The sequence below is a fragment of the Corvus hawaiiensis genome, chromosome 1 (genome assembly GCF_020740725.1).
Source record: "Corvus hawaiiensis isolate bCorHaw1 chromosome 1, bCorHaw1.pri.cur, whole genome shotgun sequence".
Lineage (NCBI taxonomy): Eukaryota > Metazoa > Chordata > Aves > Passeriformes > Corvidae > Corvus > Corvus hawaiiensis.
In genome coordinates this window covers 70576959-70591127 of record NC_063213.1, presented here as the reverse complement: position 1 = coordinate 70591127, position 14169 = coordinate 70576959, and the positions used below count along the sequence as shown (strand labels likewise).

General features: G+C 38.2%; 1 protein-coding gene across 2 annotated transcripts in view; it reads left to right on the top strand.

Annotated features, from left to right (window-relative positions):
* Positions 1 to 14169, top strand: part of GMDS (GDP-mannose 4,6-dehydratase) — a 412789-nt gene that overhangs the window by 176254 nt on the left and 222366 nt on the right. For both annotated transcript variants that reach the window (XM_048310367.1, XM_048310358.1), the window contains exon 7: positions 8016 to 8143. In XM_048310367.1, the coding sequence (XP_048166324.1) occupies positions 8016 to 8143 (128 nt within the window). The remainder of the gene's footprint in view (positions 1 to 8015; positions 8144 to 14169) is intronic.

Below are 14169 nucleotides of genomic sequence, written 5' to 3'. Positions count from 1 at the left end.
CACAGAAAGTCACGGAAGACCTGTGCAAAACTTTGTTTACGTCATGACCCACCGCAAACTGATGTCCCAGCCACCTGGAGAGGTTGAGAGACCAACCAGATTTAGTCCCTCAGAGGTCAGAAGGTCCAAGAAACTGTATTAGTCAGTCATGTGTCACCAGGTAAGATTAAAAGCCTTGCCTGCTTCATCTCAAGAGAGCGCGAGGGTAAAGGCTGAACGTCTCAGCTTGAACCATCAAACAGCAACTTTTTTGATGTGCTACTGGTTGCTGAGAGGATGGAGGAGGGGAAAGACAGGGAGAAAAGGAAAGGGGTGTTAAATTTAAGAGCACAGATGTCTGAACTGTGATAGCCATTCAACGAGGGAAGTCAAAATCAGAGAGGTTTTTGTGCAAGTTGCCTAAGACTGGAGGGTAATTCCATTTTGTACAAGTGCTAGATTTTCCTTTTGGTTGCATACAGTTCTAGCTATTGTACCACCAATTCAGCAATGATTATACTTAACTCCAATTGTTTACACAAGCTTTAACAATATAAAGAGTCTGTACTGATGGGCAAGCACACTCATATTTACCCACAGCTCATACATGCAAGGGCTTGCCTAATTCTGTGACAGCTGAAATGAGAGGTTTAATTCAATAACCTTAGTAGTACAATTTAAAAACCACAGCTTAAATGAATGTTAGCAAATCAGAGCGGCTAAAGACATTTACCTTTGTTTTACAATGTAGTGTATATGAACTGCGATTAAAGAAACCAAAGTGAGTAGTTTGGAGCAAAAGGTTAAGTTTTCTGTAAGCGAAACGCTGCTCTGTTTATGTAAGCACCATTAGCAACATAAACTTGGGAACAGGAATAACACTTTTACATATTGTTTTCAGTATTAATGTTTGGGTTTTCCTTTATGGGAATCTTTGATGCCTCACCTTTTCCTGTTCGGTGTACACTTCCTGAGGGGAAAATATTTGAATTTAAGAAAAATTATATGGGGGGAAATAGACTAAAATAGCACCTTTTGGCCAACAGTTATTGCTGGTATATCACCCTGGCCTTTTAACAACCCCATATGATAGAACTGAGAAGTGTAATCAGTCCCAAACAGTGGTATTTCTAATGTGAAATCCAAAAGCATTGTGTTACACCGTACACATGCAGATTGTCTCCTAATCAAACATCATTTTTTCACAGTCACTTTAGAGAACTGCTGCTGTGTAGTCATAGAAATGATACTGTCATTGGTTTTTGGGAGGTGGAAACCTGTATCTGTTTGTATGCAAAACTGTCATGAAGAGTCTAAAGCCCTGATGACAGATGCCCGGTGGAGGGTTAGCACCCCTGAATCACTGGGGAGCGTGGCTTGTGCTGTGACAAACACCACCTCTGATTCTCACCCACTGGTGGTGGTTGGTAGGTCTCTTCCCCTTCATCTGTGCACATTTTTACAGGACTTACTAATTGTCCCCTGAGGTAGGCTTTGTGCTACCTTTTCACCCACTGGGAAAAAGAAAAATTTTCCTACTCTCTGTGCTCCCTCTGCATTTCTGTACCTTGTTGTTCCTCACAAGACTGTCTCTCACTCTGATTTTCCGCTCAGATTATAAAAGTCATTAATTTGTGTTCTCTCCATGCGTAGTTCAATGACCTCCTGTTGCCCTCAGCTGTCCAAATGTTCTGTGTGCAAGTGGATGGCAGGGGCACAGTTGCTCTGGGGTTGAAGAGCACCCACCCCCTCCCCTGTGCTGCCGTCCCCTGCTGATTCCCACCCTTCCGTGCCTTTACCTTTCTGCCTTAACCTCCTCACTTTTGGAATATAAAAGTAGTAGTGCATTTTCAATTACCTAAAGAATGGGCACCCAAGGATTCGGTACCCTGTTGAAAACTGATATGCTAATGGGAAAAGGGGCCAAGCAGAATTAGTACATTTTGGCATTGGAAAGGTTATAATGTGTATCAATATATTATAAAACAAAATAATTCAGTTGATACGCCAATTGATGTCTTTGTTAGCAGTATTTAAAGGAATTACTACCACATCATTTTATTGAAATCACACGTTTCAAATTAGTTCCAAATGAGGGTCACTTGATAAGGAGGGGCAATTTCATCCTCATGTTACTGGACCACTGGTTTCAGTCTGGGATCTGTGGATTTTTTTGTTACGTAATTGTTTCCCAGGGGGCTGATGTAGAATAACCTTTTAAAAAAAAATTTATCTTTCCTGTTTAGAGAAAGATACATGTCCATTGGAAAATAGTTTGGGCTACATAAACTGAAAATGTTTGAAAAACATTTCAAGTATATTAGAAATCTGAGAAAACCACCACGATAAGGTACTTTAAAATTTTTAAAGAACAGAGGAAAAGATTGAAAATATAATGACGAAACAAAGTATTTCCAGCTATGCTATACAGGATTAAAATATAAGGATTAAAATATAAAGGCCTATATCTCATGTTTCAGGAAATAAAATTATTTACTACCCCAGTCAGGAAGATGTTTCCCATGCATGACTTTACAAGGAGTTGCTTATGAATCATATCACCCTTATTTCATATATATTTCATTTTGCAAAAATCTGATTGTGGACTTTATGGCAAGCTCATCCAAAGGCAGCTGTACCTGCTGAGTAACATTCGTAGGATATTATAATGAGTAGAAGGAAGAAAAAAAATCACTTATAACAATGATTTTTCCTTTTTTTCCAAAAAGGGATGTTTCTACTTTGTACAACTGTTGTTGTGAGAAGAACAATTTGTTATTTTAAATTGAGAATGGATTCACAATTTAAATGCATGAATTTTTAACATATATGAGGTAGCTGCTCTACTAGTTTTACCAAAATGCAGTACTTTATCAGTTGTTTTGATCAAGACACAGTTTAAAATTCCATTTAAACCCAAAATAGGGAAGGTTAATTTAAAGATCTATAACTTGATTTTTCATTTGGTTTACAGTGACATAAATCCATTTGCTTTGGAATAATTGTTATTGATTTTCATCAGTGTAAGGAGATTCAGGGCTTCTTTTCTTAGAAAATCCGGGTGTTCCTTTGCTTTTCCTTTCAGCTTGTTACAAAAAAATGGAAAAGGTTGTCATAGAATGGAAATGATGAGCAGTGTGGATTTTCAGGGAATCAAAACGTTTTAATGATCTCATTAAGTGTATCATTTACAACACATATGTGTTAAAAGAAATATGTTCCTCTGGGTTAGTAGAAGTGCTGGGTGCACAATGTGTTTGAACATGTTAGGCTTCCACTAGAATCTATGCCAGAACTGCAGAAACTTGGAGGAAAAAAACCCCCAAAACTCCAACCTTTATCTTGTGTCAGCGTCTTCAGAGACAGAAACCATTTTATCGTATTTTATGCAAAATGAAGAAAAAAGGTGTTATGAGAACTTGATAGATTGTTCCAGGACTGCATCTCTGTTGATAGATAAGTACTGCTATTGAATTCTATAAGATTGATTGTCATTCTATGATATTACTAGGGTTAATAATGGATTTTCTTAGGCATGCAACAACTAGTGTTTTACAGAGACAGCAGTCTTTCTAAGACCACAGTTTTATCATTAGTTGGGTTTTGTATGTGGTCTTGAGAGCTTGGAAAATGATGGTTCTTGAAAAGACACAGATACTACAATAGTGGCTCTTGAAGATGCTTCATCCATTTGGCTGCCTCTTCTAAACCACAGATTCTGGAGAAAAACACCTACTTCCAACAGGCAGGTTCCTGATGATACACGAAGGGCGAAACCCCAGTGCTGATAAAAGGAATGGGATACTGATGCAGAGACTAAGACTTATTTTTTCCTGTCTTGGGGCAATCCAGCTTTGGAGCTGTAGGTGCATTAAACCTTACCTCCTAAAGCAATAGTTTTAAATATGTGCTATTTAATGAGAGATGTGTCCAGCTTTCAAAACTGCATCTTTGCCATATGTAGGCAGCATCCTTCTCAAAGGGATGAGCTGTTTCCACCCTGAGTCAGGCAGTGCACTGGGCGACAGGCCTGGGCTGGAGAGCAAAAGCTATTGCATTATACCTCTGTAATTTCTTTTTAATGTGATATTGTTCCTGCAGTGGTTTGCTGACAAGTTATATGTTTTACAGATCAGGTCTGCTTGATGAGGAATCCTTGCTTTAAATCCTGTCTAGGATAAATCGGGTTTGTAAATCGCACCTTATGGTTCCTATTGGCATGCTAACGATCTCAAAAGGAGGAGGGCTTGGGTTTTGAAAAAAAATCTAAGCTAATGCCTAGGGTTCCTGAAAGAGCTGTTGATGTCATGAAAACTCTTGTTAAAGGCCCCTCTTAAAATGTAGGAACTTGTCAGACCCTACTTAATTTGGGCTGTTTAGAACCACTGAAATGACACATCAAAGCATCCTTTGCTACATCTGGCCACATCTCTTCTGCCTGGCCACATCTCTAATGCTGCATTGCAGCAATTCCAGTGCTGCCAATAGTGATGCAAACCAGAGCATGATGTGGCCCATCATGGTTAGGGTGTATTCACTGCACAGATAACTATGCAAGGCACTTAGCCCAGTATGTTTGGCCCCACAGACAGCAAGAATGATTCTTCTCTGGGTTACTGCAGGATAGTGAGCTCCCAGCCATATGCCACCCACATACATTTTGAAAAAGTGTTCAAATAAGTCAAAATACATCAACCATATAACAGCGTTTTGAACTCTCCACATTTATTCATAGCAGGTGTGAGCAATGAGTTGTGTTTTACGAAACCTCTCTGAACTGAGGAAGCAGTGCAGAGCCAGGAGACAAATGTGGGACTCTGACATCTGTCCTTCCCACCAGTCTAAGGTAGTTTCTGTCATTACTACCAACACATTTCCAGGTGAATTAGTAAGGTTAGTAGCATAACAAATTAGGCCTTATTCACCTGTGATAACTGTTGGCATTTTAGCTGCTGCATCGACTTGATCCAATGAAAATCAACATAAAGGGTAAAGTGGTTAACACACCATCAGCTTTGATGACACTCTTCCTGGCACTGAGTGGCCATTTTGTGGAGAAAAATGCTGCTGTATGTTCAGCATTAGCAAGTCTTCACTACCTCCTGAGGAAGAGGGAAGCTAACCATTTCTGTGCCTCAAAAAGTACTTTGCATTCATTTATACAAAGATATCTGTAGCACTCTGCCTGGATCTCTCACATAGAATCAATCCTGAGGAAAAAGACATTACTTCTGCTGAAGTTCATACCAAAGCAAGATTTCATAGCCAAATTACAAACCTCTAGGACAGGGCTTTTTAGTGGAAATGCTGACATAGCCTTAACTATTTTGTGTGACTCCAGTGGGCACCAGCTTAAATTCTAGTTATGATGTGCATTTAATGGCATGGGATCAAACATAGAGTGTAATGGGATATTTTAAGATACTGTGTTTGAAGAGAATCAGTACTTAAACATTATTTATGAACCATATCATTTAAATGCTTCTGAAATGTGCCATTCAGTCTTTGGGTGCATGAAAAATTTTCCAATCACATTTCTCAGAATGAACGGTAGCATAGTTTTCTTCCACAGCTTTAATGCTGAGGCATTTCCAAGAAGAGGGTTGGTATTATTTAGTGGAACCCTTGCTGGAATATTTATGGAAAATAAAGGTTTTCATTTTTCGTTGTGGTGCTCTCTAGTTCTTCATCTCAGCCTTTTCAGGAATATTCCGATTTTGCTTGGAGTATATCTTTGAGGATTGTTTCTCTCCAGTTAACAGTGACTCTGTGAGAAGACAGAAGCTACTAGTATTTGTTGCGCTCTGCTAGACAAATCAGCTCTTTCTTGTGCAGTATCTTTCATATATTTAAAGTTAAATTGATAGCATTATAGTTTTTTCTCTCACACAACCTAATATGCTCTTTTTTTTTTTTTTTATGCTGAGAAAGCATTTGCTCCAAAAGGGAAGTTGACATTCATTAGTTGTGCAGGTTGACAGTAAAACTTGCTTTAATGCAGATGGTGACTAGAACTCTCATTGCTTTTGCTGCAAATGGGAATGTAGCATTGAAAGCAGTCAGGTTTGCTTATTACTCAGTTACAGCGTGGAACTTTAAAGCATATACTTAATCCTAGAAAGAAACCTGTTCCTTCAACTCTTATTTGCTGAATAAAAATGCTAACTGAAATAATTTCAGTACAGAAGGTTAGGAAGTTTCAGAGCTAATCCTAGTAAGTTTTTGCAATAGATTGAATCTGTTTTTAATTAATTAGCAATAATTTGTGTGAAGGTCTCAAAGCACTTTGATAAGTTAAAAATAGAAACAATCTTTGGAGAGGTGCCAGTCAGACTAAGCCAAAGAGACTCTGTCACTGGTTTCTGTTAAGCCAGAACTCCAGTCCTGCTGCAAGCCTGTCCAGCTAGGAACAGGGAAACCACAGTACTTTGCTTTCAGAAGTTACAATAGCAGAGTCACAGGGTTGGTACTGTCCAATTTTTGAGAAATTTGCTTTGAAAATGACTCTGGACTATATTTTGTTTCTGAAAGTTTGCAAGTCACACTATTTAGGAAGCTTCCTTTATATATTAATATAAAATATTCATGTATATTTAAGGAGATATGGAAATCATGTAATTTTCATCCTTTAAAGAACAAGCACAAATTGATGGTATATCCTAAGTGTCTAATAACTGGAATTGCAATTAGTTCAGCAGTTGATGAAAATTGAAAATTCTATCTTAATCCTGTGGTAAGGTCTGAATTATTTAAGTTCTTTATTCCACATGGGTCTTAGAGGTGTCCTTTTTTTTTTTTTTTCTAATTTTTTTTTTTTTTACTTTTGGTGGAGTCAAATGACACAGAAAAGTACTGTAGTGCTCTTGATTTTACAGGAAAAAATTAGTAACCTGAAAAGGACACTTCATGTTATTTAATAATGTTGCAGCAACCTACTATTTGTTTGACAGGAAACAGAATGTATTGAGATGCATATTTAAAGAGCAGAGTTCCATGGTGAAAAAAACTGCATGTATGCATTGAATGCATAAGCTACACTACTTAAGACTTTTGAAAATTGCTAAGAGCATATTACAACTGCAGAAATTTTCACTAACTTTCCTGTTTTTCATTTGGAGGAGGTATCATCTGTCACCACTTATTCATATCCTTTTTTAGCTATTAAAAGGGCATGTAATTTTAATTTTTGTGGCTCATTAGTGTGCAAATGCCATTGGGCTTGTTTAGCTTAAACTCCTGGTCTAAATTCAAATCCCTCTGCTTTTGAGGAGACTATGACCACCTCTTAGAAACACAGCCATCATAATCTAAAAATCAAGATCTGAAAATAAGTAACAAAAAATATTGTTTAAAGCAACTCCACTGGGAGCAGAAATGGGTACACAAATTTTCCAAAGTAATACAGTGAACAACATACTGAAATATGATAAAATAAAGTACGACCTTCAACTGAGAAAGTTGAAATCACAATTTCATGATCTAACTGAACCTGAGGGACAAAGAATCCCAAATAACTAGAAAAGTAGAATGCATTTAGCCATTACAGTTCTTTGGAGAATATGTAATATTTGCATAGTCCTGATTTTTTTTATTAATAAACAAACTTATTTAGATATATGCATTCCCTGGAAAAAAAAATTAAAAAGGAAAAGAGAAACGGCAACAGAAAACTTGAGGGTGGTCTAAGATGTCTGTCTTCTTTATGTAACCTTTTGCGTTTTGTGTTTAAGAACTGACATTCCAAACGATTTTCTTTGGCTTTATGCCTGGAGTGAATACTGAGGCAGCAAATTAGGAATGCTTAAGAAGTCCCACAAAGAAAGATGTTTGCTGTGAAAGTGCAACTAATGTGACACTTGCACTGGAAGCTTCTTAGCTTGCTCAAATGATAAAAGATGGCATGGGTCTAGGTGGTGTAAGGGGACTGAGTGAAGACTGAAAATGCCATGTGCTGAGCTATACAAGATGTCTCCTGTGGCCAGCTAAGCTATCTGCCACTGTGACTGTGCTGATACTACCTTTTATTTCTCTTCCAGGGGCTAATTTTGTCACTCGGAAGATTAGCCGATCGGTAGCAAAGATTCACCTTGGACAGCTGGATTGTTTCAGCCTGGGCAATCTGGATGCTAAGAGAGACTGGGGCCATGCCAGGGACTATGTTGAGGTAAGCTGTGGGATTTTTTCTGAATCATCTTTGTGGTGGGGATAAGGCTTATTGCTGTAACTTCAGGTTATGGTCCACAGAGGGCTATCGCAAGATTTTTTTTTTCCTGCCTATTGAGGTCTGTTAACTTTGTCTTGCTCTTGACTTCAGATTAGGGAATTTAGTAACACAGCAGTCTACCCCAGGCATGACCTGAACAGAAAAATAAATCTCTGGGTTTACATTCCTTGCCTGAATTCCTGGGGAAGGGGTCTGACTACAATGTGGATCTATTTTAGAGTATTTCTTCTATTCTTTTGACAATTTTTATGACCAATATTAAGATTTCAGCAAGATGCAGTATGACCTGATGTGAAAGATCCTGCTGGAGGTTGGTGACCTTTTTTAAATAAGGCAAAAATTATGTATATGTTAATAATCAAAGGCCTCTTTGGTTATACATTATAAAGCAGCATCACAACACAGTTGTGATGGCAGAAATTGGAACACATAAGCCTGCATCTAGTGTTTGAAATGTTTGTGTAGTCAGGATTTGTATCTAATTTTATTCTACCCATCTACTTAAGCAGACAAACAAACAATACCCCTGTATTGTATTACAAGCAGACATGAATGACCATGTAGGAAATATTGTCTTTTCCCCAGGAGATTTTTGTCCCCATTTTGGTGCTTAAAGTTTTCCTGTGGTCACTGTACTATTTCTGTCTTTTAATAATTCCTTGCTGGGAAACCGGATTTGACTTCACCATTCATTGATGTAGTTTAAAAAGATGACGACTGTTTGTTTTGGTTTTCTGTATTTCAAAGTAAGAAGTATCTCAGTAGGCAAAAGTCTGATTTTTATCATAAATTGAGACTTTAAAGGTAGAGTAAAAGCTGAGCTCTCAAATCTTCTTTACCATCAAAAAGAGCAAGAAAATAAAATCGTAATACCTTGCTATAAAATGATGTCCTGGATGACATTAAGAAAGGTAAACAGCCGTATCACCTTGGTATCAAAAGGGTTACATCAGGCGAGTGAAGAAGGTGTTTTTTGGCAGCCAGCTATAAATGAAGTTGTCTTTGGTTCTGTGCTGCATTTGCATGAGATGCTAAGGGCACCATGAGTGTAATGACTGTGCCTCCACAACTATGGTTTTATATTTGTGGCTACAGCATTAGATGAAGCAGTTAAACCAGTAACCCATCAGTCATCTTTTTAATGCATAAAACTATAGTCATGAGTGGCCATAAAACCAGTTACCAAGTCTCAGCTGAAAGAAAGTAAAAGATAAGTCAAATAGAATGATCAGTTGCATGAACATAATGAATATGATTTGATAACAGGCATTGGATATTTCATAAAGACTTCAGCTATCTCATTCCAACACAAATTGCACTAGATCATAAATCAAGGGATGAATCCTGAGGTATTCTTTAAGGGAAATCCAAAATAATCCTCTCGTGCCTTCTGGGTTAGACCCTTGCCCTATGTTCACAGAATCACAGGATGGGTCAGGCTGGAAGGTACCAGAATGGCTTATCTGGTCCAACCTTCCTGCTCAGGCAGGAATGAGATCCTAGAGATCATTGAACAGAATTGTGTCCAGACAGTTCTTGAATATCTCCAGTGAGGGTGACTCCACAGCCTCTCTGGGCAATCTGTTCCAGTGCATGGTCACCCGCACAGTAAAGTTCCTCCTCATGTTCAGGTGGAACTTCCTGTGTATCAGTTCCTTCTCTTTGCCTCTTGTCCTATTGCTTGGCACCACCAAGAGCCTGGATCTATCCTCTTGACACTCCTATCAGATACTGATAGCCATTGATGACATACATCCCCTCTCACTCATCTCTTCTCGAGGCTGAACAGGCCTAGCTCCCTCAGCCTATCAGGGCTATTATTCAAACCTTAAAAATCAAAAAGGAAATGAGAACAAGTCTATCCAGAAGGATGACTAGCTTTCAAGGCCTTTGGCCTCCAGAAGGAATGTAGTTTTCTGAGGTCTGTGGCATGAACACATGATTTTTGTGCAAGTAGCATTCCAGGCCTTTCAGCTACGCATCTTGGGCCTGTCCCAAAATCTTCTGGAAAGAATTCCTCGCTAAAATATAGCTCATCTTGAGTATTTCTCATCCCAGAGAGGTACCCCTTCAGATAATGGGAGAGTTATTATAAATTCTCTAATTCCCTGAGTATTGTGGAAATGTGGTTACAGGCAGACTTCTAATGGCTAAAAAATAAGGTAACTTTAAACTGGAAATAAACAATTATTTGAAGCTTTAATGGACTGGAAAGTAGGGCTTAGAGATTTAACGTTGTTCAAATAAATACATAGTATGTTAGAAAGCATGATCATATTTACAAGCATTTGGGGAGCTTCCTTAAGCATATGGCTGAACACATAAGGGTATATCTTATCCTCTCCATATGTAGCTTTAAATCCCATCGACATTAATACAAGTAACACATGTGCATATAGACTAGACCATGTACTGTGTTTTCTTTTTTCTTATTTCTTTATTAGGAATAATAATAAAACCATAAATACATTCTTTTTTTGTTGTTTTATGAAATATTATGGGTCAATTCCTGGCCTCATGAAAGTTGATGAGCAAACTCCCATTGACTTCATGGAGAGACAGTGTCCTGTATGTGTTGGACTTGAGAATGTCTGGTGGTTACAAAGCACAAGCAGAATTCATGACTCTTGGGCTTTGATTATATGAGTTTATTTGACTGCCACTGTGATTTTGGGCAAACTCCTTTGTATACAGTAAAACATGGAAGTGTGTAGGTGCCCACTGAGGGATGTGTTGAGGGTAGCAGATGATTCAGAAGTTTGAGGTTTAAACATAGATTCATATCAGTGGAGAGTAGTTGGAAAATGTGTTTGATCAGGATTTTGACTTGGCACTTGAACTGCCACCTGCAGGAACAGGGTACAGCAGCATTGTGCTGGTGAATGAAAACCGGGAAGTCCAGCTCTCTGGAAGAAAAGGATTCCATTCAGTGTTTGAAGAGAACAGAATAGAAATAAGTAGGCATTGAAAATTTTTGGTGTGGGATTATAAATTTTAACCTAAAATTAGTAACTCTCAACATATTGGCAGAAATTGCTGCTGCCTCTTGCTCTCCCTTTCTCCATTATTGGCTCTGCTGTGATCCAGCACAAATCTCATGAGATGGTGTTAGAGATGATGATCAATGCCACAGAGTTGGAAGAGGAAAAATAATGTATCAATGCTATTGACATAATGAAACTTCTGTGTACTATTTTGCTTTGTGAGGATAACATGCCCTTTATTTGCTGCAGACTACCTGCTGAGTATTTTCAATTATTAGCACTACGGCAAGCCTTAAAAGTACTGAGTACAGTGCTGAGTACAGGGGAAGAATCACCCTTCTAGCCACACTGTTGCTGGTACAGGCCAGGATACCATTGGCCTTCTGGGCCACCTGGACACACCAGCGTCAGTTGCTGAGCTGAGGCTTTTTCTTCCCATCCTTCAGTTTCCTCTTCATCACCTGCTGATGCTCAGGTTGCCTTCTGCAATTGCACTGGCCGTACCTCAGTCAAACAGCACAAATACTGCACTCATGAAAGCTGTGGAAAAGCCCCTGAATCTTGATCTTACCAAACTAAAAGAAGTCAAAGGTAACAGTTTTAATAGTCGTTAGGTATTCATAGAGATCTGAAATATTTTCTCTTGCCTTCAATAGGCAGCAATCCAGTAGTATTTCAAGCAGTAATTACAGAGGACTCATAATTGGGTCATAATTGGCTCCAATTCAATTAATTACATGTCTAGTCAAATGTTTAAAATTAGGTATGTGCCTACATTCATGGTGAAATCAGGGTGCATTTGATACTTAGAATGTATGGGAATTGGCTTCCATTAATTTATATTTAAATAATGTAAAAGAAAATCAAAGCAAAAGAGAACTGTTTATAAATAAGTAATATAGTAAGTTATTGTACAGGCCAACCAAGCATATTGAGAAACCGTGAAACTGCTTAAAGAGAGAATATCCATCTTACCTTTTTTTTTTTTTTTAATTGGTGCTGGTGCTGATTCATACTTCAGTCTGTGATTAAAATGCACAAGAAAATATGCAGTAATTTTTATTGTCTTAGACCATTTTGCACATGTTGAAATTTAGATAGTAAAATCTAATCTTTGTTTAAATCTCTAGTCAGCATCACCTGGTCTTTCACTTATGATTTTTCTGTTTACCATTCTAATAGGCAGAAACTGACCCTTGGAAACAACTGCTACCACTGCTGTGGTGGGAAATCCCTTCCTGTATGTTTGTGTGTATGTTTAAATATAAAAGCTCTTGCCAGAAAGAATTATTTAAAATTTTACTTTACTCTTGTGCATAAGAAAAGGAGTCAGCCAGTAAGACTATTGGCCAAAGCGTTTCTAGTTTTGTGGTGTTGTTTTCTTGTAGCATTAAGGATGTGTTGTCTTTTGAGATACATTTTACCTTAGTCTGCTAAGACTTGAAGTTTTTTCTGAGTAATCCTTTCACCACCCCAGCTGAATTCTTGCTTGTGAGAGTCTTGCTTTGTTAAGGACTGTTGGTTATAAAAGGAAAGTCAGTTGTATCTGTCTGTGTAACTATCAATACCTCGTACAGTTATGAGATTGGCTCATGAATTTAAGGCATGTTTCTAAATGGGGATTACCCTTTTGGTACGGACTGAAGTGAAAGTGCTTTTCCTTTCTTATTGCGTAGTTTTTAAGTTGAAAGTGAATATCTTCTAACAAAAGTTGAAAAATAATTTTAAACCCTCAGTGATGGGCTTGTTTCAGTATGAGGGTATAGCCATCCAGGTAAAGTGTACTTTGTGTATTTCCAAATGAGAACTTTTTCTTCTCATCAGCTTGTCTGACCTGGGATGACTAATGGCTCTATTAAGCCAAACTGGTCTTCAGATTAAATCAAATCTGCTCTAGATGGAACTGCTTCCCCCTAGGTGAAGTAATTGTGAGAGCAGCAGGACTTACAAGAACCTTAAGGAGAAAAGTTTGATAGACTGTGCTCCTTTGGAACAACTACTGAACATTCACAAAACTCTTGACAGGTACTTGCTGAAGCAGTACCTTTTCTAGAAGCATGTGTATCAAAGACAATGAGGCAATGAGTATTCCATCCCTGATTTTTCTAATAGTTTAAAAATCTTTAATTTAGAACTAAGTCTCATTCTGAAATGTTTTTGAGAAAGCAACATCTTCCCAAAGGAATTATGCACTTGCCAAGGGCAGAATATTTTTTGATTTCCTCATGTAAATATTTAGGACTTGTGGAGATAGGCGTCCAGGATAAAGGAAGTGACATTTGACCACAGTAATACATTCAATCATCCACCCAAATAATGACCCAGTTCTCAGGATACAATACAACCTGCATAAGTGGTCACAGCACAGTCCCAGCTGGTTTCAAATGAAAGATGTGAAGTTCACCCAACACTAACCCACAGGCACTGGCACTGCAATACAGACTCTTCATGACACAACAAGAGTGCTGGAAGAGCAGATCCCAGAAGTAAAGATTGTCTTCCCTGACTGAGTCTATAGGGGAAATACATAGATAAGTGGATTTCCAGGTCAATTAATGGTATCATTATTTTAGTAAGTTATTTTTACATGTTGTGCCTCAACTGAAATATTCCAAGCCTACAAAAGAGCTCGTCTTGATATGAGGTGGTAGATGGTGTCACTGGCCACCAAACAGATGTCTCCCCACCAGGTCTCTCATGCAGAATCAAAATAGGATTCTGTGACACACTGTTGTAATTTCTCTCTCTTTATTGCTGTCCAGGTAGGCTCCCTCAGCTCTGTAGGGCACCTGTGGCCCCACTTGACTTCTGGCTTCAGAAACGACTGTTTCATTTCTCTGGTTTTAGTTACAAACTTCAGAGTGGGACTGAAGACCAAACATTTTCTCAAAGGCTATATCTGTGCAGTGCCAAAATGAACTGCCACAAATTATAAGCATATAGTGAAGCTCTCATCAGTGTACATTTCTTCTCCATTCTCCC